Source organism: Sus scrofa, chromosome 7 (genome assembly GCF_000003025.6).
Source record: "Sus scrofa isolate TJ Tabasco breed Duroc chromosome 7, Sscrofa11.1, whole genome shotgun sequence".
NCBI classification, from domain to species: Eukaryota; Metazoa; Chordata; class Mammalia; order Artiodactyla; family Suidae; genus Sus; species Sus scrofa.
In genome coordinates, this window is record NC_010449.5 from 88,071,660 (window position 1) to 88,096,943 (window position 25,284).

Consider the following 25,284-nt stretch of genomic DNA (forward strand, 5'->3'; position numbering starts at 1 on the left):
TGCAGGATTTCCGCCCAAGCCTAGTCTGCTGAGCTGCTGTCACAGGGCAGACGTTGTGTCTGCTTATCTTGGTGAAGCAGCTGCACCGAGCAGATTGCTCACACAGCAGCCTGTTCCATCTATGGGTAACCATGTCCAGAGAGAGCGAAAAGAAACCACTATTGCTCAGTGGAAATAAACGATCTGAATAAAACTTCTTATTGGGGGTTGAGGCTGAAGCTCAAACTGGAGTCTGACTCGGTATTGACTCCTGAAGTCGTTCAAGGTCAGTTTGATTAACACTTTGAGACCACCACCTGTTACCAGGTATAGTCAGAGGACCTATCTCCATGCTTGCCCTAGGCTCTTGTAGGTAAGAAACCTATTTTATTCTTATTGTTTGTTTTTGCTGTTCTAATTTTTGAAAACCCCTTTACTGTAGTATGTGTTAAGAATGTGGGGGTGGGACATGTAGAGAAATGAACAAAAAGAATAAGGAAAGAAGTTGGTTTTGAAAAAGAGCAATTTAAACACAGTGGTCATTTTTGCTGATAAAGGGTTTTTAACCACTTATAATCTATTTTTCTAGTTGAGGGATTTCAGAAACCTAGCAGTATTTTTAGTGACTTTAGGCTTTCTGTTTTATTAATGTTTTGGATTGTTCGTGACAGAAATTTGTTGGCCGCTCTCTCAGAATTTAAACAAGAATATCTCTAATTTTTAAAATAAGGCACAACAACAAGTCTATTTTGGGGGCCCTGGCAGGTTGACATTTTAGAAGAATGGGAGTGGCTGTAAGCTGATGCCTGGCTATGTTCTTTTCATTTGGGTGCTGCGTCTTTGGCCACATGGGCTGGAATTATTTCTCTTTCTGGCTCTGTAGTCAGATTAACCCAAGGAAGTACGAACTGTATAAGGCTTGTGTCTAGAGGTACCTTATGAAAAAAGACAGAAACCAGGAAGTTTTTAGACTTTGATTTTTTAATAGTCCACAATACAGTAATGATGCAAAGAAATTATTTTTAAGATTTTAAGGTTTTAGGAAGGAGAATGAGAAGAAAATCAAGTTTCAACAGTATCTCTGGGTTTGGGGTTGGCTCATATGTGTGGGCGAGTTACTTCTTCTGCTATGAAGAGTCATATGTGCTCTGTGCTTATGGCTTCAAAGAACAGGGAGAAGTAGCCAGTGATGAAGAAATTGGTGCTTTCTTCAGAAAATAGCCAGGATTGGGGAAAGACCCCGGTCACATTGCCCTCGAGAAAAAGCACCTGAGTGTGATCTCAGACTAAAGGGTGTTTTCTAGAAAGTTCACATTTCATTCATGAATTTAACCACACTGTTTTGTAAGTGAGGAGACAGAGGTTAACTCCTGACTTGGAAGGAGCCCCATGGCATTGGCTTCTGTTTTTATATACTGCTGTTGGCAAAGCCAAATAGAAATTGAGGAAAACACAAAACTTTGAGTTAGAATGAGGGGATGTGGCCCTTCATCCATCGAGAGTGTTGACCACAGTGCTTTGGAAAGTTGGATGTGCATGACTGAGTTGGGCCAACACACCCCACAAGTCTCAGTAATCTCTGTTTACCATTGTGAGTGGTTGCCACTTGCCAAGACACACATTTTCAGTTGATGGGTATAGGATAGTAAGGATGTACCAAAAATCACATCCTCAAATAAAATAAAAATCATCAACCCTCTCTAAAAAACAAAACAAAAAAAAAACTATAAGAAACCTATTTTACTCACTTAGAAATATTTCAGTCAAGGAGTACTTCTAAGGGGATTGCTTAGTCATATTTTTTTTAAACTTTAATCACATTTTATGAAGTGTAGGAGAGATTTTGGTTCTTTTAATAAGGAAGAGTGCCCATTTTTTTAAATGCTAGTGAGGTTATATAATTATGAATAAGGACAAAGAAAGGAGACTTGTAAATGTTCAGTTATAGGAATGTAACTTTCCTAAGTCTAAAGTAGGCCTTTATTACAGGTCACAGTATGCAGTTAAAAAACAGTGGTCATATATATTAATATAATTAATCATATATCTTAATATAATTTATCCTTTGGTAAAGAACCACCTCTAACTTTTGGTATAGGGAACTCTGCTAGAGTAGTGACATGACTAGATTACTAACAATCACAGAAAAGTATTTTCAAATGAAATTGAGATCATGATTCCATTTGTATTTGGATTATCAAGGTGAATTTTGACTGTTCAGCCATCATTTCCCTTTAAAGAAGTATCAAAGCATGATTTTTGCCTCAGACATCATTTTATCACTTCCTTCCTGTATATGCTTGACCATATGGTAGTTATTAAATTTTGGTCTGTTGAGCTTAATTCTAAAGACAACATGAAAAGACTTTTCCTTGAGAAAAGGAATTGCTTGTTTTTTATTGTTTTGGTTTGGGAAAAAATAAAAGTGAAAACAAAACATAATTTACTAGAGTAGTTCAGTCTCATCAGTTTCAGTGATGGAAAGATCAGTATGTATAAAATGTTTTAAAGAAAGTGAGACTCTTTCCAAAGGCTTTGTCTCATTCTCAGCAGCTGTTTTTGTTCTGTACAAATACCTGCAAATGTCTCTTGCCTCTTTGATGATGATCCAGATGGACTACTAGCTTAAGCTGTCAGTCTCTTCCCTTCAAGCTTGTGAGTGTACTTTTCCACATGCTGGTCAGCACCACACTCATTTGAATTGTCATTAAAAGTCAATAATGGGAGTTCCCATTGTGGCGCAATAGAAATGAATCCAACTAGTAACCATGAGGTCACGGGTTCAATCCCTGGCCTCGCTCAGTGGATTTGGGATCCAGCATTGCCGAGAGCTGTGGTGTAGTTCACAGACGTGGCTCGGATCCCACGTTGCTGTGGCTGTGGCGTAGGCTGGCGGCTGCAGCTCTGATTCCACCCCTAGCCTGGGAACCTCAATATGCCACAGGTGCAGCCCTAAAAAAAGAGTCAGTAGTGAAAATGGAAGTTCAGTGGACGTTGAACTGCATCTTCGCTTAGCTACAAACCCACATAGAGGCTAAGGAAAAACCATACAACCATGCGATTAAGGACTAGCTTAGCACTGGTCACTGGCTCCAAAGCAATACTTCTGTTTAACACAAAAGCAAGAGCAAACATATGAAATCTGGGACATGTTGTGTAAATAATAAGATCCAGGAATCAATTTTTCAAATGCACTCTGGAACTGCCTTGTTCTCTTCAGAAATGCCAGACACAAAAGCTGAAGATGAAGTGGATTTTCTGAATAACCCTGGGGAAAGTTCAATTTCTGCAGAGGTGGCTATCAGCAACAGAGCTATGACACCTGAGGTGAAACAAGGCCTGAAGACACAGGTGGTAAGTGGCATCAATTCTGTAGGAGCACAAAATATATTTAGCCTGCTCTGCTATGTCTGATATAAGGCCTTGTTTAGGGGATTTTAAAATTCACAATAGATTTTTTTCCCCTTTCTCTCGTGTTCCCTCACATACAAATGTGGACATGTTTAGTGAAGGTTTTACACAGCGTAGATTTGGAACAGAACCTCGTGCATCGATCCCTTGGAGATTGTAATGAAAAGGTTTTCCCTGTGAGCATGAGACTTTCCAATTCGTCATGAGGTTTAACATGTCAGAAAATGGGAATTGCCACAAAAAGAGGTCTTAAACCTGACTGTCCTTTCTTTGTATAGAAACTGAGAGCAAAAATGAGATTTAAATGTAAAGATCAGTACTGACTAAAAATATGAAGTATGCCATTTTTAGAGATGAAAAAAAGGTTCAGTAGGTTTTCCTGACAGTTTTATTGAGAAGTAATTCACATAACCATAAAATCTGCTTGTTCAAGTAAAGTAGTTTAGTAGTTTTTAATATATTTACACAGTGGTACAGCTGTCACTACTAATTTTATAACATTATCACCACACCATAAAAAACCACATATTCATTAGCAGTCCACCCCCACACCCCCTCAGCTAATAGTTACTAATCTCTTTATGGATTTGCCCATTTTGGAACCATGTAATCGGAATTCTAAAATATGTAGTCTTTGTGACTGATTTCTTTCACTTAGTATTATGTTTCAAGGTTCATTCCATGTTGTAACATTGATCAGTATTTCATTTCTTTTCATTGCCAAGTAATATTCTGTTGTAGGGATATACCACACTAGTACATTTGGCTTATTTCTACTTTTTGGCTATTGTGAATAATAATTGCTGTGAACATTTAGGTGTTGGTGATGGACATGTGTTTTCATATTCTTTGGGTTTTCATGTGCTTTGTAGGGGGTTTGCTGGATCATAGAGTAATTCTATATTTAATATTAATTTTCAGAATTGTTTTTCTTCAGGGTCTTGATTATTTTCTTGTTTAAATCTATTAACTTGTAAAACAAGAAGTCTTAAATTTGTCAAGAGAAACAGTGCTTTAAGCTTTAGATTCCATGCTTGTTTAAAAAAAAAAAACTTTTGGAAGCAGAAAAATCAGGTTACTGGACTAAATCACTTTGCCTCTTCAGAAAACGGTGCTTCCTTGTCGAGACTTGAGGGTGCACTGTTTTTACTCTTTAGAGAACTAAAAGTTATTTTTTCTTAAAGTCACCCCAGTAGGTAAACAGAACTGTACCCTCCCAAGCTGCTTCAAGTGTATGAATTGTGATAAACAAGCTTCATTTTACTGGAGTACAGTGGTAGGGAGGTGCTGGCTGTTCTAACCCACCCCTTATTACAGATAATATTCATGACTAATGCCTGGGTGGCTACTTGTACAGCAGGCATTATTCAGACAAATGTTGCTTTTGCCCCTGGGGAAAGAAAAGAGAACACACCCTGCATGGGTACATGTGTCTTTTGTTTCCAGAAGCCCCTGAAAAAGGGAAGGAACAAACTCACATCCTTGAATTGAAATGCCTCTGTTTCTTAGTCCTCCATATTAAGTCCTGGTGATTAGTGTCCTTGAGTACAGCCTCATGCTTGGCAATAGACCCTTAGCTTTCCTGTGAGGATATCTCTGTCCTAATTGTTTCTTGACTAGTATAAAGAAGAAAACAAAGCATTATTTATTTATTTATTTATTTATTTTTTTTTAAGGTTCCTCCTCTCCTTGTCTCTTTCCTCTTTTCGTGTTCCTCCAGTTTTAGAAAGATAATAATTTCTCTGATTGGTCATGGAGCCTCATTTTATAGATAAAAGAGTTGGACTCTCAGAGAGTCACATGACTGGCTCAAGGTCAGAGCCTGCTAGAAAAGGAGCTTGTAGTTTTACTCTAACCTCCAACTTGCCCAGCAAGGTGCCTTCCTCCCTGACTCTTACCCCAGGCTCTGACTGTGGGTATATTCTAAGGAGCATCAATATGTGAGAACCATGTAATTTGTCTGTTGCAGGGGGGTATCTGTGATTTGTGTCTGCCTCTACGTAGTAGAGAAAGCATGTATTAATGGGATTTTTCGTTCCTGAAGATGTTCAGGTCTGCACAGTGGAGAATTCTGTGTTCATAGTGTTCGTAAAGTGACACGAGATCTGACCATTGACATCCCTCCCTGTTGCTCTGTCAGCCTTGTCTTACCTGCTGTGAGTGAAAGGCTTTTTAATCTTCCCCATGTCCCATTTCCGCTTTTTTCCCATTCTTCCCATGCTCTGTTCATTGAAAAGTTTGCAAACCTTTTTTGTAAAGGATGGGGAGTAAATATTTTAGGGTTAATGGGACATAGAATTTCTGTCACAGCTAATCAACTTTGTCACTGCGGTGTGAAAGCAGCCACCAGCTGCGTGTAAACAAGAATGTGACATGTTCCAATAAAACTTTATAGAAATTTGAATCTCATATAATGAAATTATTGCATATCATGAAATACCTTTTTTTGAATTTTTTTCAATTATTTAAAAATGTAAAATCTACTCTTAGGTTTTTTTTTCCCATGGGCTATATAAAAACAAGTGGTCGCCCCCTGGCCTAGAGAATAGTTGTGCATCAGTGGATGAAAAGAAAGAGAAAGCTGGAGTGTGCATTGTGGCTCAGTGGAAACAGACCTGGCTAGTATCCATGAGGATGCAGATTCTATTCCTGGCTCTGCTCAGTGGGTTAAGGATCCAGCATTGCTGCGAGCTGTTGTGAAGGTTGCAGATGCAGCTTGGATCTAGCGTTGCTGTGGCTGTGACGTAGGCCGGCAGCTGCAGCTCTGATTCGACCCTGAGCCTGGGAACTTGCACTGTGGCCCTTAAAAACACACACACTCAAACACATATACACAAGTACAGTTCTTTTCTAAGCTGTTTTGGCTTGTGGTAAAAGCTCTGGTTATTAAACTGCACGTCGGAAGGCAGAGAGTTCCAGTTCTATGTCTCTCCTAAATTCACTTTTTGACTTAATCTCTCCGGGGCCCAGCTTCTTTATTCATCTTCTATGCTTAACCCTCTAGAGTCTGGATTGGCAATCTGAGAAGGGTTACTTGAGCTTGTTATTGGAGTCAAGTATAGAGTGGCATTTGTTTAGTATTATTTAATTCGATTTTTCTGACACATACCCAGTCCATGTATTGGCTTTGGGAATAAGACGGCCACTGTTTGACTGACTCATTGCTTCACTCATCCGCTTCCAAATGTAAAACAGAAAAAAAAAAATTGTGTATCATGTGCTTTGCTACTGTCTCGAAAACCTAGAATGATGGTGTATTTATGGCAATTTTCTAGTAAATATAAATGAAGAAGTCACTTTAAATTCTCATAGAAATCTTCCTGTTTGGTAACCTTTTCTAAATATATATATAGATGTCAACACATAGGGAACTCTGTCAAATGTGTCCTAAATACTTAAAGAAAAAAGGTATAGTTGGGTTATTTTCTTTAGTGCGGTAATCTGATATCTATCATTAAAAACTGAGGAGTAGTTTTTTATTTTTTAACCTGTTTGATACATTGTGCTATAAATGAACCCTTACTTTGAGGTCATTAATGCTTAAAATCATGATTCATAATGAATTAGGCAGTATCAAGAATGGCGATTGCTTTTATATCCTTGGAGAAAACACATGTATGTGTTAAATGCTGCAGCATTCTTGAAACATGATACACAGTCCTAACAGATAATTTCCTCACTGAATTGAAAATTGTTCACAATTCAGGAGGCCAAGTTTTACACACAATATGGTCCATTCTCATTAGTCATTTTATCAGCATTTTATAGTTGTGGTTTGTTATTAAGTATTGCCAAAGCCTCAATATTAGTTACAATTTAATATTTAACATTATCCCTTTTTACATATATTACTGGTTTCAAGGTTCTCAGATTATCTTTTATTCTCTTTTTCCCTCAATAAGTTAGTATATATCAAAATACTTAGAGCCTGGCAAGCAATAAGTACACCTTAGCATATTAATTAGTTTCATAACTTCAGATTCTAATATCCTTTTTATTCATTTAAGTAATTGGTGGCATATGGTGGTTCCCAAAACAATCAAAGTCTCTGTTCTGCTTCTTGAACATTGTTATACAAGCTTCAGGAAGAGCATCAAACATTATTTAAGTTGGGAGACATGGTGCTTGTTTTAATTCTGAGACCTTTAGAATTTGAGTGAATGTTAAAGATTATCTAAAGTCTAATACCTTTGCTGTATAGGAGAAATAATGGTTTTTGGAAAGTTAAGCGACTTGCCTCATTTCACAACTAGTTAACTCTGTAAGCTGGACTAGAACCTCACTTCTGGGTCAGTAGTGTGTCTGCTATACTGTGGTTTTCAGAAGAGTCATCCTGAGGGTAGACTTCTGGAGAATTCATTTTACTTGGGTGGGTTTTTGCATTTTAAACACGTATCCTTGAATGATTCACACACACACATGAAGATTCTAAAACCATTGCGTTATACTCTTGGGCTTCAGTGACAGTTGGAGAAATTCCTTTGGCTGATTTAGGACCTAAGCTGTTTCGCTTTAAAATAAGTCTCATGTTCTTAATTATAATTTGTTTAGGTGTAGGTAAATAGCACCAAGATGGTGTTTGTCCAAAGAATTTGCTTTTGGTGCAAAAATTACTGGATTTTCCAGACCTGCCCTTTATTTCCTAAAGAATGCTATCTATGATCAGGTATAGCGATGACAATGACATTAAATACTTAAGTCCAGACCAGAAAGCTTTCTGGGACCATTCACCTTGAGAATATGCTCCAGGGTGGCCAGGAAAGAATTCTGACTCTTATTTCCCTGCCCCTTTGCTGCAAACCAGCACATTCCATGTCTTGTATGAATCTTCTCTCTTCAAGATGTTGCCAAGTTCATTATGAAGGAGTTTGCTTCTTTGGGGTATCTGTTCATTGAGGTATTTCTGGAGTAATTCCTTTTCCAAATGCTCATTGCAAAAGCTTATTAGCCATATAGAACAGTTAATTCAGCAAGCCAGTATATCTTGTCAGGATGCCCATGGTCCTAGCAGCCAAACACTCAAGAACAAATATGTTCAAGCACAGCTATAAAATCCCATATGTTGAGTATTGGGTTACTGAAAAAGTCTACTCTTCATTTAATATGCACTCCCCAATCAAGAAAGCACTTTAAACCAGAACCACACTCCCCTTTAAAAAGATAACTACACAGCCAAACATTAAATTAACTGGATTTCCATTCTTAGTTATTTTCTAACAATATTAATACTTGTTTCTTCAAGGTTGTGGTAAGGCAGTGTTGGAAATCTGGTTAAAATCTTGAATTTTCTCTGTACTTTTATTTTCTGTGTTTTCTTTTTCTTGTCTCAAGGGGGCGAGCTTGCATTTCCATTCCTAGTCTAGGAATCTCTCCTTAAAAGTTTTTGCTTTGTGTGGCTCATGCTCAGCCGCCATAGGAAAATATGGCAGCTTTCAGGCTATTAGGTAACTAACTGGGCGAGCCATTGTAATGTGTAATGGCTTACATATCCTACTCACTTATTTAACAGTTTTCAGTTTTAAAAAAGGTCCCTTAAAAAAAAAGGTCTCTGCTCTCATATTTTCATATATAGTTTTGTGGTGTATATGTCACCCAGGAAAAGCAAAGCGGCCTCTTTGTGTCGCCAATAAGTCTTTTCTGCGTGTATTTGACATTTAAGAGAACCAGATGCACCCCCACCCCCACCCCTTAATTATCCCTTTTGAGTCCAAAACTAGAGCTAGATTCAACCACAGGGAAACTTAATCTTCAACTTTTTCATACAAAACTTTTGGAGATACTCTGAACATCTCTTCTGAAATGGGGAGTTAACAGGAAGTTCTGCACATATTCTTCTAGAGAAGATAGCTGCGAAAAAGAAGTGCCTTGAAGAACCCCAGACCATAAAGCCACAAGTAGAAAAACTACAGCCTTAGGGTAAAAATATCTGTAGATAATAGATGTAAGATATCTGGCTATACGTTTTTCCCTTTTTAAAAAAAATTGAGGTATAGTTAATGTATAGTATTATATAAATATCAGTTGTACAGCAGTGATTCACGATTGTTATATTTCGTTTGTAGTTATTATGATATGTTAGTTATATATTCCCTGTGTTGTACAATATATCCTTGCCAGTTAGTTATTTTATATGTAGTAGTTTGTACCCCTTAATCCCCTGCCCTTATCTTGCCCTTCTCCTCTTCCCTCTCCCTATTGGTACCCATTAGCTAGTTCTTTTTGCAGGGGTGGGGTGGCCTGCGCTTGTGGCAAGTGAAATTACCTGGGCCAGGAATGGAACCCATGCCACAGCAGTGACCATGCCGGATCCTTAACCTGCTGCACCGCGGGGGAACTCCTAGTTCTTTTTATCTGCAAGTCTGTTTTTTTGTTATAGTCACTAGTTTATTTTTTTTAGATTCCACATATTAGCGATATCATCCAATACTTGTCTTTGTCCTTGTCTGAGTTAGTTCATCCATATTATTGCAAATAGAAAAAATTCATTCTTTTTTTAATGGCTGAGTAGCATCCCATTCTATGTAACTATACATTTTTAAGTGACCTTGAGCAAGTTATTTAGTTTCTCTGGTCTCTATTTTCTCATTTGTATAATGGTTAGACAATCTCTAATATTTCTTCTAGTTCTTAGTTTTTGACCAGTGTGTGATTCTAAAATGATAGGAATAGGAGTTCCCATTGTGGTTCAGTGGTAATGAACCTGACTAGAATCCATGAGGATGTGGGTTTAATTCCTGGCCCCACTCAATGGGTTAAGGATCCAGCATTGCCATGAGCTTTGGTGGAGGTCGCAGACATGGCTTGCATCTGGCATGGCTGTGGCATAGGTGGGCAGCTATAGCTCCGATTCAACCCCTAGCCTAGGAACTTCCATATGCCGCAGGTGTAGCCCTTAAAAAATAAAATAAAAATAAAAAAATAGAGTAATAGGAATATATTCATGAACCTTAAGGTGTACCTCTTACTATGTTGGAGTAAAAGGACAATCACAAGGGATTTTCTAAAATCATACTTTCTTTAATGGCAGTTCTTACTAATCACTTTTTCTTGGAACATTTTCCAAGATGTTTTGCTCTGCAGTCTTATTTCTACTAATAATCCGCTCCTATCTCTCATAAAGCTCCTCTTCCCCCCCCCTTTGGTCTTTTTGCCTTTTCTAGGGCCACTTCCTGCGGCATATGGAGGTTCCCAGGCTAGGGGTCGAATCGGAGCTGTAGCCGCCAGCCTACGCCAGAGCCACAGCAACGCGGGATCCGAGATGCGTCTGTGACCTACACCACAGCTCATGGAAATGCTGGATCCTTAACCCACTGAGCAAGGCCAGGGATTGAACCCGCAACCTCATGGTTCCTAGTCAGATTCATTAACCACTGCGCCACAACGGGAACTCCTTATCTCTCGTAAAGCTTCTTAATCATAGGTCATTTGTACATTTTGGAGAAAGCATGTGTGCCCCTTTTTCCCACCTGTTTGGACAAAAGAACCAAATCTGACTCTTATTCCTCTTTCAGCCCATTTTTCTGCATTCCTCCTTTCACCTTTTTTTCATTCTTTCCTCATATTGACAGCCCAGGTTAGTAGCCAAGCACCATGGAACGATTATGGAGCCCAGTAAACTCAGGTTTTAATCCTAGTTCTGCTGCTTGATCTGCCACTTTGATCCATTTAGAGGCTCAGTTTCCTCATCTATAAATTCAGAATAATGATGCCAACTTCAAGGGTTATCTTTTCTAACTAGAGTTGGTGTAGTGTCTAGCATGTAATAGGCATTTTATAAGCAGTAAATGTAACACTAGTCTCATTTTAAACTAACTCAGAATTATCAGACCCACTCTTAGGACTCTGTGGATAAATGATTTTAATAGGTAATGGTTAAATGGTCTTGTAAGAAATTACCAATCATATCAGGCCATAGTGTTACTCATATAAATTATCATGTAACTTTGTTTACTGTGAGGATGTACTAATTTATTCAGTACTTGATTCAACAAATGATCATTGAATGCTGCCAGATCTTAGAAATGCTGAAGTAGAATAAGCCTGTCTCTGTATTCAAATTCATATTTCAGTGGGAAGAGGTAATTATTAAACAATAAGATAGAGTATGGTAAGTGTTAAAATATAGATTAACTTAGGGTTACTTTTTTTTTGTTTTTTGTTTTTTTTTTAATTTTTTTTAAATTTTCCCACTGTACAGCAAGGGGGTCAGGTTATCCTTAGATGTATACATTGCAGTTCTTAGGGTTACTTTTGAACAGATATCTTTAAGCTAGATAAATGGTAAATTCCTCTCTTTAAGTTCTGTACACCCTCTGGGAGGAGGAAGTTTCTTAAAGAGTGGTGTATTATTTTTAAACTGTTTACCTCAAGTGGCTTTCCAAGTTTCATTTTAAAAGCGGTTTGTCTTTTGTGGGAGTGAAGGTATGTGCATTTTGTGTCAGAAATAAGTGCTTCGGTGTAACTATTATTTCTGCCAGTAAACTCAGAAGGGCCGCCAGCCAGCCATCTCTCAGGAAAACTAGTGCTTGCTTCTGACCCCAAGTTCTGTGTTCAGCTTATTGACACAAATGTGACCTAATGGCTGCTTGGTTTTGCCTCTTGAGAGAAGAAGCTTCCATAGTAGAAGAGCTAGAAGAAAAATGTCATTTGCTCTGTGAAGCAAGGTCTAGGTCCTTCTTGGTGATGCACATAATTGGGGCAGTTATAGATTTCTCATATTAGGTTTTGATTGTATTTTAAGCAGTTGCTTTGCTTTATCCAAAAAGGATTTCAGGGGTACTGATTTCTGATATTTTTGGCCTCTTAGGCTGCTCAACTTTGTATTACATCCTGTGGCTTTGATTTCATTTATCTATTCATTTAATAAACATTAATATTTAGTAAACATTAAATGAATGCCTTTCCCTCTCAAGGTATTGATTCAAATATGTAGGGGATTTAAAAGAAGTTAGATATTGTTTCTATCCCCAGGGTGATTAGAATGTCATTAAATAAAGCAAGCACATACAGGCATAATCACAGTCTGTGGTTGCAGTATGTGAGACACACCATAGGTGCTGTGCTGTAGGAGTTCACAGAGAGGCAAATTCTTCCTGAGAAGTGCTTGTCTGAAATGTGGTGTTTCCTTGGTGATAACCTTGTTGTAACACATGTGATATAAGTATTCATTAAAGAGTAGAGATAGATTCAGGGAAGCTTTGATGTGCTTTCCAGCTCTATAGTTCTTTATTGCTTTCACAATGTACTTAGCCCTCGAAGATCTTGGCATTGCCAGAAACGCTTCAGTTTGCAAGGTAACTGATCTGGTTATAATATAGGTTTAAAAAAAAAAAAAAATCCCACTAGGAAACTGAGGAAAGTAACATTTACCAAGAGAAGCATGAAGAATGGAAGTATTTGGTAGTATGTGAATCATATAGGGATTAAAAAGAGTAGTGTTAATTGATTCCATTTATCCAGTATAAATCTTTACTCCCTTCCTGCCTCTTTCATGCAGTGATATAGACATTTTGCTTCCATTCTGAGAACCCCTAAAGTCCCATCACTGCTTGTAGATCCAAAGAATGGTGGTCTTAGGTCAGTGCCACATGCTTCCAAAGAAAGTTAGTTGATGGTGAAAATACCTTCCATAAAGTTCAGAACGGAAAATACTGTTAGGAGCACATTTAAAATATCTTGTATTTGGAGTTCCTTCTGTGGCGCAACATGTTAAGGATCTAGTGCTGTCCCTGCAGTGGCTTGGGTTGCTGCTGAGGCACAGGTTTGATCCCCAGGCTGGCCCAGTGGGTTAAGGATCCAGTGTTGCCGCAGCTGTGGCATAGGTCACAGCTGTGGGTAGGATTCGGTTCCTGGCCTGGCCCTGGGTACAGCCAAAAAAAAGAAAAAGAAAAAAAAAAATCCTGTGTTTAAGCCTTACTCAGAAGTCAGAGTAAGCCAAATATTTATTATATTGATCTTGCTTATCTGTACAGCAGTTGGCATTCTCTCCTGAATCATCAGGATCGATACATAGTTGAGAATTTTGAAAGCCTAGTCATTCTGGGATTGGAGTTTGGGGCCCAACTGAAGTATAAGAAATAAATGAAGTTTTCATATTTGGTTCCTGAATTGCCATTGAAGATAATTGCAGGAGATGATTTCTGAACTGTTTGAACTGATTATAATAGGAATAATTGGAATAAGTGCATAGCTTTCTAAAGTGGATACTGTAAAAAATATTTATTTGAATGTATAAATTTGACTTGGAGCTTTCATTTATGTGAGATATACAGTAGTTCCTCCCCCCGCCCCTTATCTATGGGGCATATGTTCTAAGAGCCCCAAGGGTGCCTGAAACCTTGGATAATGCCACACCCTACATATACTGTTTTTTCCTATACATACATTCATATCTATGATAAAGTTTAATTTATAAATTAGGCACAGTAAAACTAACCACAATACCTAATACTAAAATAGAACAATTATAACAGTATACTATAATAAAGGTTATGTGAGTGTGGTCTCTCTCTCAGAATATTTTGTTGTACATTTAATGTCTTTTCCACACTTTGCCCATAACTTTTTCAGTTTGAGGTACACCAGCAAAACTAGTATTTTCTTTTTCCTTTCTTTGCATTTTCACAGATAGAACATTTCTTATTACCATAGATCTTAGCAACCTCAGTATATATATATTTTTTCTTTCCCTATTAAGATTAGAACTTTCACCTTTTCATCTAAAGAAAGCACTTTACAGCTTGAGCAGATCCAAATTGCCAGCATCACTGCTCTTGTGCTTTGGGACCATTATTAAATAAAACCAGGAGTAGTTGAACACCACACTCCAAGATAGTCAATCTGATAACCAAAACAGCTATGAAGTGACTAACAGATACCCTGGACAAAGGAGTGATTCATGGCCCTTGTGGGACAGAGAGGGATAGTGTAAGATTTCATCAGGCTACTCAGAAGAGCACACAACTTAAAATGTATAGAATATTTATTTCTGAAATTCACCCATTTAATATTTTCCAACCATAGTCGAGCACAGGTAACTGAAACCATGGAAGGAATACTCAGATAAGAGGGGACTACTGTATACACATATGTGTGTGTGTTTCTTTCATTACACAGAATGTGAGATACTTTGTGAGCATCACAACATCTGGGAAAACTTAAACACTTTCTTGAGGCAGTTAAAAAAAAAATGGAATGGTGGATGCATGTGAAATACTATGACTTATTCTCTTGCTTGGAGTCTCCTTGAAGAAAGGTAGACCACTAGAAAAATGTGCCTGAGTTGGAGATACCCCTTTGGTTTGTTAGCAAAAACCAGAGAGCATGGGATCATAAGATTTGTAATGGGACCATTTAAAGGTCTTTTCTGTTTGTATTCCAGATTCTTCAAGTACAGGGACTCAGAATCTTCCAGAACAAATTGTTCTCATTGTAGAACCTTAGAGTAGGGTGGCTTCATAGCCCTTGCCATGCAGTCTCTACCTTGTAGTTTGCAGGGAAGGGGCTTGGGCCCCAAGTGCTCTGGTGCTCAAAGGGCCTTCCATTGTTTGCCCAGCTGGTTAGCAGAATCGAGTCTAGGACCCTGGACTCTGGCGCCTTGCTGTGCGCCGGCCCCTCCCTTCCTGCCCACCTCTGCCTGCTCTGCCGGAGAGATCACCTCATCTCGCTGAAATGGGCTCCTCGGTGTCATGCAGTAAGCTGAGGCGGCCTGTGCTTCCTCTGCTGGGGAAAACCTTAAATAGGACCACCTGGCCAGTGACCCTCTTCTGTTTCATGAAACCCTTCCCCTACCCTCAGACATAGAAACATGGGGAGGGCACAGCTGAATCTGTATACTGAATCCTGTGCTGTGGGCATCTGCTGTCTGGGCAGCTCTGCATGGCTTCCTTCAGCAAACTGCCATCTCGTATGGGTTCTTGGAGGCCTGTGGTGGGTCCTCATGCCCGTCACAGTGCCCGGCCATCTGGACAGGTGTAAGAGTCTCACCTCTTGTTGCCTTCAACTTTCCAAAACATGGCGTCTTGATTTTGACACATGCTTGCTCCGGGTTGCCTTCCCTGTAATTTAACACAGAGTAGAAGGAGGAAGGAGCATCTTTGGTTCCAAACCAGCGCATGTGAGTCACTCAGGATTCCACATTGGTTTAGTGATGTTTCCTGGCTGTGCCACCATAGATAAATGACGTGAGACAGGGAAGAGCCTTGTGCTTGCGCGTCCTTCACTAGGGAGCCATCCTGGCAGCCCCGGGCAAAGCGGTAATGTAGGATCTCCTTTCCAGGGCCCTTTATCTTTCTGTTTCTATGAAAATAATAACTTATGGAAATGTGTTTATGGTCTGCTCTGTTTCTGACATCAATTTATTTCTTTACCAGCCTTCCTCCTTATTTTACCACCCCACATTCTCTTGTATTCATTTCCCCCATTGAGTCACTTACAAGCCAGGCTCCTTTTAGGCAGAAGGGCCTCGGGACACAGTGGGTTGATATCAGGCCTTTCCCTACCATGCTAGGCCTAGATGGCAAAAGAAGAGCTAGAGCCACCACCTCAGCTATAGGCCTTTTGAGATTGGACCGGAGCCTGGACCAGTCTGGAGGGGATGCATGACAAGTACCAGAACCTGTGTGTTGTGTGACCTCCACTTTGTGGGCAGCAGGACATTTGTTCCCAGAGGCTCATTCCACCCCTATGAGGCCAGAGATTGTGGGAAGCCACAGACTGACTTGTCAGCACAGATATATCCATGCATGAGTCCCTTATTTTTCAACATTTATAGCAAAAGATTCCAATGGTAAATGATGCTGGTAGAATGTATTCCTTTCCTGCAGGAGAGAGTTACTGTTATGCCTTTCTAAAATGAAATTGAACCTTTAATTTGCAAACATCTACTGTTTTGTGTGACAAACATAGTAATAGAAACTGGGGGTGCCATAATGGGTAAAATGAGTAAGATATGTCCCATCCCTCAAGAAGCTCTGTTGGGAGAGACAAAAAAAACCAGAAGTGGACACCTGCGAACTTAGGGAAGGAATCCTCTCACATTTAGGCCGTGTATACCAGTGTGACTTATGTTTACTTTCAGTGGCATTATACCAATGTGACTTATGTTCACTTTCAGTGGCATTATACCATTAAGCCTTAAGGGGAGTTCTGCTGAAATGTGTCATTCAGGAGATTTTCCCCTGTTGACAGCCCCACTGGCCTTAAAATAGGGAGCTGGTTGTTTCATTCCAGTTCCAGAAAGTGATGCTTATGTTGTGATTGTTTTGCATAATAGTTCCTGTCTCTATCACCATCGTACACAACACAATAGGCTGTGTTCCTTCCTAGGAGTCATTAGGTTTCCCTAATGGGATGATCTAGAGGAAGAAAATAGAGCTCTGGCCCTCTTCCTTCGTTAGTGCTGTGTCTGCTTCACATCAAGCTCAGTGAATTGTTTTTCTCCTGTCTGAGGCTGCTCTTTCCTCCTTGAGACAGGCAAAGGTTTTAAATCCTGGCTTTCTTGTCGTGGAACTTAGTGCAATTGCTGTTGCACCTGAACCAGACCAGCAAGCTATGAGGAGGAATACTGTTTCAAGATTGGCATATAATGTGGACAGTGGTCTTAGGTTTGCTTTTTAAGTCAAACACTGTGTCCTGTAGACTTTGAGGAGTTTCTCATTGGCACACTCCATCTGAATAGCCTCCCAGGCTCTATAAAGCCAGTGGAAGTCTTAAGACTGCTGCTTAGGGTCGTAATTACCATGTATTTCTACCTACTTATTTGGTTTTGGTGTCATAACGGGAGCTACTGTTTTCATTGTCCCTGAAGGGGTGAGGGCTGGGGGTGAAAAGCTCATCAATGTCTAATAACACTGAGTTGTCTTATCTTTGTTTTATTCCCAGTGAGGACCTTTATTGCCAACATGTATATCTCTTGGCATGGCTCTTCAAGTAAAAACAAGATAATGCATGCCCTTTCAAGACATAATTCTAAAATCAGCCTTGTTTGGTTTTTTTGTTTGTTTCTTTGTTTTTAACTTATGGTGCCTATGGTTACCTAATTCCAGCCACTTATTACTGGACAAACATGAAGAGATGCCCTGAAAGTGGCTGATGTGAAAAGTTGCTTTGATCCTCCTTCCATAAGGCTAGTTAATGGGAATGTGAAGCAGGAAAGTGGGGGGCGGCAAAAAGGAAAGGGAAGTTGAAGGAGAACTTTAATGTGGGAGGTGAGGAAGCAGAAGGATAAGGGAAAAAAAAAAACTTGTCTCTTTGCAGCATCTGCAATTTACCAAGCTTTAAAGACATGAAATGGCAACAGCTGTGAAAAGACCAAGTTGTCTAATTCTTCTAGCATTGTCCATATAAGTTCTTATTATTTATCACTCAAGTGTAGAGGGGGAGGATGAGATTGTAAAATGAGATATTAAAAGCAAGTTTCTTTGTTTTAGATATACACAGTTACTCAGGAAATTTCAACAGCTCTTGCGAAGTAGAGTCACTTCTGGGACTTTAAATTTTGACATTCCTTTTCACAAAACAAATGTTTCTTCAGGAACTTCTTTTTAATAAAGAAATAGTAGTGGAATCTAAAAAAAGGAGACAGTGAACTTCTTTGCAGAACAGATAGTGACTTAACAGACTTTGAAAAACTTATGGTTTCCAAATGAGACAGGTTACGGGGTGAGGGGGATGCACTGAGGGTTTAGGATGGAAGTGCCTTAAAATTTGGTTGTGGTGATTGTTGTACACCTATAAATGTAATAAAATTCATTAAGTAATAAAGAAAAGAAATAGTAATTAAGACATTTGATAAATGGTTGTCATTGATTTTACTTTTTTTTTTTTTTTTTTTTTGTCTTTTTTTGCCATTTCTTGGGCCACTCCACGGCATATGGAGGTTCCCAGGCTAGGGGTCTAATCGGAGCTGTAGCTGCCAGCCTATGCCAGAGCCACAGCAACGCAGGATCCGAGCCGAGTCTGCAACCTACACCACAGCTCACGGGCAACGCCCGATCGTTAACCCACTGAGCAAGGCCAGGGATCGAACCCGCAACCTCATGGTTCCTAGTCAGATTCGTTAACCACTGCACCACGACGGAAACTCCTGATTTTACATTTTAACAAGGTAGCCTTTAAAAGGGGATATATATCTCCCCCTCGCCCAATGTATATATGCTCTGATGACCGCAAGGAGTACCTGAGCCAAGAGGGAGAAAAACACACAGAGTCTACTATCATGTCTTGAACTTCCGTTCTTTAGGATTGTGGCTTGTGGTTCCTCATGTTACCTGCCCCAGGAGTGAAGACCATCTTATAATTTGATTGGAACATTTCCACTCCATGGAACCTGTAACAAATGAATCTTTTTTGGAATAGTGGAATTTTCAGATAGCTGAAGGTAAAGCCTTAAAAGTTGGAGCTTCCACTTGGAAGCTTTTGTGATAGTGTATTTCTAAAATACCTATGCACTTTGCTGGCTTATTGAAAAATGTGAGTTCTTGATCAGAAACATTGTTACGACTATCAGGATGGTTATGTAATAAATTCGTACATCAGTGGGCACTAATCCTAGCAGCAGTATGGAAACTTGGATTAAGGAGTTACTCATTTCAGTTTTCCTTTGGTCATTTGCCTCAGTCTCTCAAAAATGGAATGAGACCCAGTCTCATAAGGCCATATAGTCTCTTAGAAAGTGCCTTTCAGCTAAATTCATTCATACATAGATCATTGAAACTGTCTTTTCTGAGAGAAAACAATTTTATTTGCTCTTTGGAAAACCATCTCTGCTTTTCATTCCTGCTGTAGTTGCTTTTTTTTTTTTTTTTTTTGGAGGGGTGGGGGCGCACCTGAAATATATGGTAGTTCCTGGTCCAGGAGTTAAACCCATGCCACAGCAACGACCTGAGCTGCTGCAGTGACAATGCTGGGTCCTTAACTCACTGAACCACGTGAGAACTCCTTCTACTATAGCTACTCTTAATTCATCAGCTTCATTTAAAATATTATGGAATTGTTTGGGCCTCACTTCACATTTAACTAAAGGCACCAGCTTTTATACAGTCCCTTAAGACAGAAAGCTTTCACCTTTCATCCCAGATTCCTTGTTACCACAAACCAAAGAAAATTTTTTTCTGTCAGATGTAACTTATCACTTCAGACTTCCAGTTTAGATAGTTTATGTCCATGTTTTCTCCTACTTGGACTCTGGTTTCCTTACCACTAATTTCTTTCTGCCTATATCCCAGCAGTTGTTGAACTGGTTGGTCTTCAGATTTCCCTATACTTTAAAAATTACTAAGAACTATGAGGAAATACTATTTATATGAGTTACATCTGTAAATTTTTACCATGTTAGAAATTAAAACCGACACATTATACAATATTTATTAACTCATTCACAGTAACAATAATAAACCCACTACTTATTAGCGTAAAGAGTGTATTTTCATGAAAAATAACTTTTCTAAAACATAAGAGATGCTGAGTCAGAAATTGGAGTAAAAAAAGTCACTCTTTGTTTGACTTTGTTTTACTCCAGCTTTTGGCTCAGTTTCTCTTACGTATTCAAACTGTTGCCATAAGCAAAATCCAGCCTAACACACATATATGTTTAAAAAGGAAAGAATATTTTATTAATTTTCTCTTGTAATTGTTATCTTCTTCTTTGATACTAGATAAGAATTGACAAGTGGTAAATTCTTAAAAGTTGTTTAGGAATTCCCTTTGTGGCCCAGTGGAAATGAGTCCAACTGGTATCCATGAGGATGTGGGTTCGATCCCTAGGCTTGCTCAGTAGGTTGAGGATCTGACGTTGCCATGACCTGTGTTGTAGGTCACGGACGTGGCCAGCAGCTGCAACTTGAATTTGACCATTACCCTGGGAACTTCCATATGCCACAGGTGTGGCTGCCAAAAAAAAAAAAAATTCTTTGTAGAATGGAATCTGAAATCATATCATTGAAGTTTTTGTACTTTAGCACATTAAAAGCCACTGGTCTGTCTTCTACTCTGAATGGATCTTTTATCCCGGCATCAAGCATTTGTCATTTGGGAAATATTGATTCCCTGAGTAACACAACTCTTCTAAATGTTGAACATTTCATTCTGCCATTCAGAGGAAGTTCCCTTGTGCAGTGGGTTAAGGATCTGATGTTGTCACTATAACAGCTGGGGTTGCTGCTATGGCTTGAGTTTAATCTCTGGCCCAGGAAACTTCCACATGCCATGGATGCACTCCCCCTCAAAAGAAGAAAATCACATTTGTTAATATCACAACCAGTCTTATCCCAAACATCTTTTAAGTTTTGGTAAACTGGCAGGTTCACAGTGGCAGATACAAGTTTTCCCAGAATCTCATTTTCACTTGAAAGTATGAATTTTATCATCAGCAATAAATACTGTCAGTTGCTGCTGCTTTTATTTTTTTCCTTTCTTTGGCAGCACCTGTGGCAATATCAGATCCTAACCTGCTAATCCACTATGTTGGGCCAGGAATCAAACTGGCAATGCCATAGAGACAAGCCAGATCATTAACCCACTGTGCCATAGCAGGAATTCTACCAGTTGCTTCTTTTGAGAGAGAGGTTCATTTGGTTCAGTCCCAAGAAAATACCCAGGTTCTGAATATCCATCCTTTGTTCATCAGTTCTTCTTTCAAATAAAATGACGTTCCATGAAAAAAGTGTCTGCCTACATTGGCTCACAACTTAAAAGAGTTGCACAAGTGATTTTCCTCAAGACAACCATCATACCTCCACAAAAGTATTTTATGTCTACTTCCCATTTGTCACACAAAGTATTAAAAAGATGAGTACCTAAAGCTTGAAATTGAACAACATTAATGTTTACAGCTTGATCACAGGCATTCTGTGTGAAAAAATTGTTTAAAGTTTGTTTTTATACTGTAAGAATATGGTGACTGCTGGTTCACTTTGGTCCCAGTGCTATGGTTTGTGCTAAGTCCTGTCAGAGCAAATGTCAACACAGTGAAAGGGCAAATAACATCTTAGCGTTACTGTGAAAATAGTTTTGACCCCACAGATGCCCTGAAAATGTCTCTGGGCCTCTGAAGGATTTGCAGTCCACATATAGAGACCACTGCTCTAGCTCCTGTTAGAGAGTCTTGCTAAACTGTGGTGTGGCATGGACCTCACAGTCTGGCTCCTGAGATTACATTCACATCCAGTCTGCTGTTCCATCCATAGTGCAGCTACCAGCCACACCAGACTCCTCTTTATGCAGTAAAACCATCGCTCTCCTTGCTCCGTGGTACGCTCTGCCTGAAATGCATCCTTGAACTCTACCTGCATACTCTCTGACTCTTTGAGCCTTCTCAGATGTGCTGTGTTGTCCTGTGCCACACTCTCCATCCTCTCAGGCCTCCTGTGCACCCTTCTCTTAGCTCTCACTGGAACTGTCCTGGGACTGTGAGGCCCGCATAGGATGCCACCTGGAGCTCCACTGCCTCCTGCCAGGGATGCTGCCTTAGCCATGCTCCATGCACAGTGATCTGTCACGGTGTCTCACACAGGACAGGTGTTTATAATGTAGGGTGGAAGAACTTTGGCAAGGCTGCTTTTAGTTAATTGACAAATTTTCGTATAACTTCAGTCAACTTTACCTAAGAGTATAATGTTATTTATCAGTTTCTTTCCTTGGGGCTCTGATAATCTTAAGTAGCTCCCTTTCTTTTAAAATTCTGTTTGCTGGTTTCCATAACAAATATGTTTGAGGCTTTTAAGTTTTGTTAGTTCAGCTCCTTAAAAAAAAAAAATGATTTAATCAGTATGGCAGGAGTTGCAGCTAAAGACTAGGTAGAAAAGAGAAATTTCCTCATTGATAACTCATTTATATGAATATTTGGGATTGAACTAAAAAATATGGTTCATCATTCTGTCTATGTAGAATTCAGATAGTTGATTTTGTGGTGACACAGAACAGATCTTTGGGTTTATCAGTGTAAGAGTTAGAGGCATAGAGCTATTAGAATTCAGACCCAGGAAAACTACTTGTATGAAAGAAAGTACCAGTAGCCATATTAAATAATACTGTGCTCTTTTGAAGACTACTAATGCTTACTATGATAACATTCTCATAGAGGAGGCAAGGGAGAACAAATAATAGTCTTACAGATGGCAAGTTGCAGGAACAGAGCAAAGGCTTTCTATGTGTCCTTCCTGCTCAGTGCTGGGAGCTCAGAGGGTAACCCTAATAATGCTTTGTTGTCCTACAAGTTTTTTACACTATGTTCATGGGTTCCCTGATTTGCTAGATGTACTGTCCTTGACAGGGTACACAAATGGTCAGTGCTAAGCATGTCTTCTGAACTGTTAAACACACGTTCACGAGCACACATGCACATACACACACATATCTTTGGAGAAATTATCAAAATGCTTCCATGAAACTTGGTCCTAAATTGATTGTTTCACTGGCAACAGTTTTTTGTTTTTTTCTATTTTCAAAGTTTGCATTAAAAATATTCACATTAGGTGTTCCTTTGTGGTTCAGTGGGTTAAGGATCTGGTGTTGTCGTTGTAGCATCTTGAGTTGGTGCTGTGCCGTGGGTTCAGTCCCTGACCTGGGAACTTCCACATGCCACAGGCTGCTACAGTGATAACACCAGATCCTTAACACGTGGCACCACAAGGGAACTCCCAAAGTGAAATTTTTATTTTACTTTTTACAATTTTTATTTATTTATTTATTGGTCTTCTGTCTTTTTAGGGCTGCACCCACAGCACGTGGAGGTTCCCAGGCTAGGGGTCGAATCGGAGCTGCAGCTGCCAGCCTGCACCACAGCCACAGCAACATAGGATCTGAGCTGCATCTGCGACCTACACCACAGCTCATGGCAATGCCAGATCCTTAACCCACTGAGCAAGGCCAGGGATCCATCCTGCATCTTCATGAATATTAGTCGGCTTCATTAACCACTGTGCCACAATGGGAACTCCTGAAATTTTTATTTTAAAAAAGCATTCAAGGTAGGCAGAGAATTCTGTTCTTTTACTTGCTGATTAATTTTTGATATATCTAGTTAATAAAAAGGTCTAACCACTAATGCCATTCATTTGTGGTGAGCAGTGTAGATGCCCTTTTCTCTCGTGCATGTCTGTGTATCAAAATTCCATGGCTTATATAAATCTGTGAATAAAGGAGCTTCTGTATCTAGGTTGCCTGCACCAGTTTGATCTACTCCTGAGAATTGGTTACCTTGCCTGAAAATTGCTCTTCAGACAGAAAGATGGATATTTATTCATTCTCATAGAAACTATTTGCTAAATGCTAAATAAATAAGCCCAAGAACCTAAAGGAAATACAAAGAAGTGGATGTCTTGGTCCAAGAGACTCATACAACAGATACCTTGATAATTGTGATCGTTGGTGAGTGATTTAAGTGTGGTAGGAGTGCTGGCACAGTTCAGTAGAGTGAGAGGAAAGACAGGCAGGTTTTTTGACTGAATTATTCAGAGGAGGCATCATGGATGTGATGGCGTTTGAAGGGGTCTTAAGGACTTGACTTGTTTTGCTTCTATGGGGAGGAACGTGAAAGCAGAATCAAGGACATGGGGGCAGCCAGAGTCGGATCTAATCTGAGCACGGTAGGATGACTTGCATGATGGCAGTGGAAGAGTCTTACAAGGAGAGGTGAGAGACCAGAGAGGCTGTCCTGGTGTTATGCTTTCCTCCCAGAGTCACTTCCTGGAGCTGCATGCTCTTTATCCCAGTGGTCACACTGGTATTTTGGCTGTCTGGGTGGGGATTGTTCAGGGACACTCTAAGTTCAGTCCAAATTAGGCAGTTGGGGATTGGCCAGGAAAAAAAATCTATAAATATCTGTCTTTTCTTCTTTCCTTTTGCCTCAGATGAAGAGGCTTCTTTTTCTTTTTTCCCAAGGCTAACTCTTCCATCTGAGCCCCCAGTCCTATCTTGACCTCAAGTTTTAAAGAACTCAGCTCGGCTTTCAGATGCTGAGTGACTCCTCTAATCTTAGTTTCTGGAGCAGCTACCTACCCCCTTCTCCACTTAGTTTCTGGAGCAACTACCTACCCCCCGCTCCACTTACTAGAGGAAAGAAAACCTAACTTTTCCCCCCAGTCCAGCTTTCTTGTCATGATACAGAGTATTTTCAGAGGGAACATGGTGGTCTGATTCAGAGCAAAGGTGTTCTGTTCTTTCACTTATAACTCGAATCAGAATTTTCAGCTACTTGTTTTTTTTCTTATGTGTCTTTTGCAGGCTAACTTAAATATCACTTTGAAAATAAGGCAAAAAATGTAATGACGATAACAAAGTGAAAATATTATAGCCACTAATACTTATATAGTACTCATGTCACAGGCACTATATACAAAGTACTTTACCTGTTTAATTCATTTATTCCTCATAGCAGCATTTTTCTTTTACTATATGTTTCTGTTCTCTTTATCCTCTGGCAGTAGTGTTTAAAAGTAGGTTTCCTTCTTGAAGGATTTTTCTCTTTTCCCTTTGCTTTGTCTTTTGGGCAACTGATAAATTATGAGCAAGTTATACCTCTACATTTTTCTTTGGAAGGCATGACTGTACTAGTGTGTTTGCCTTGGAAGGATGAGGGAAGTCTTCCATGGGAAGCTGAATCATTTTTTGGCTTGTCTGACTGAGTGACTATGCTAGAGCTATTCTTTTTGCTGTGAAGTAAAAAAAATAAATAAATAAATCGGGTAATTTCCTAAAGTAACACATTTTCATTTTATGTGGGATTCAAAACTTTCCTAAGGGTATGGCTATTTTGAACGTGAGTTTTCTTATCTGGCCAGGGCTTTTATCCTTTAAATCAGGAGCACTTTTAAGACTCTTCACCTTTTGCGTATGTTAACACTGACAGACTTTTTTTTCCCCTCTTGTTTAATAAATAAATCTGGTCAGTTATTT

At 39.4% G+C, this 25,284-nt stretch overlaps 1 protein-coding gene across 1 annotated transcript in view; it reads left to right on the forward strand.

The window, feature by feature from the left end:
• AKAP13 (A-kinase anchoring protein 13) overlaps window positions 1-25,284 on the forward strand; it is a 333,471-nt gene that overhangs the window by 182,276 nt on the left and 125,911 nt on the right. The window contains exon 8 of the mRNA XM_021099912.1: window positions 3,192-3,333. Coding sequence (XP_020955571.1) covers window positions 3,192-3,333 — 142 coding nt within the window. The remainder of the gene's footprint in view (window positions 1-3,191; window positions 3,334-25,284) is intronic.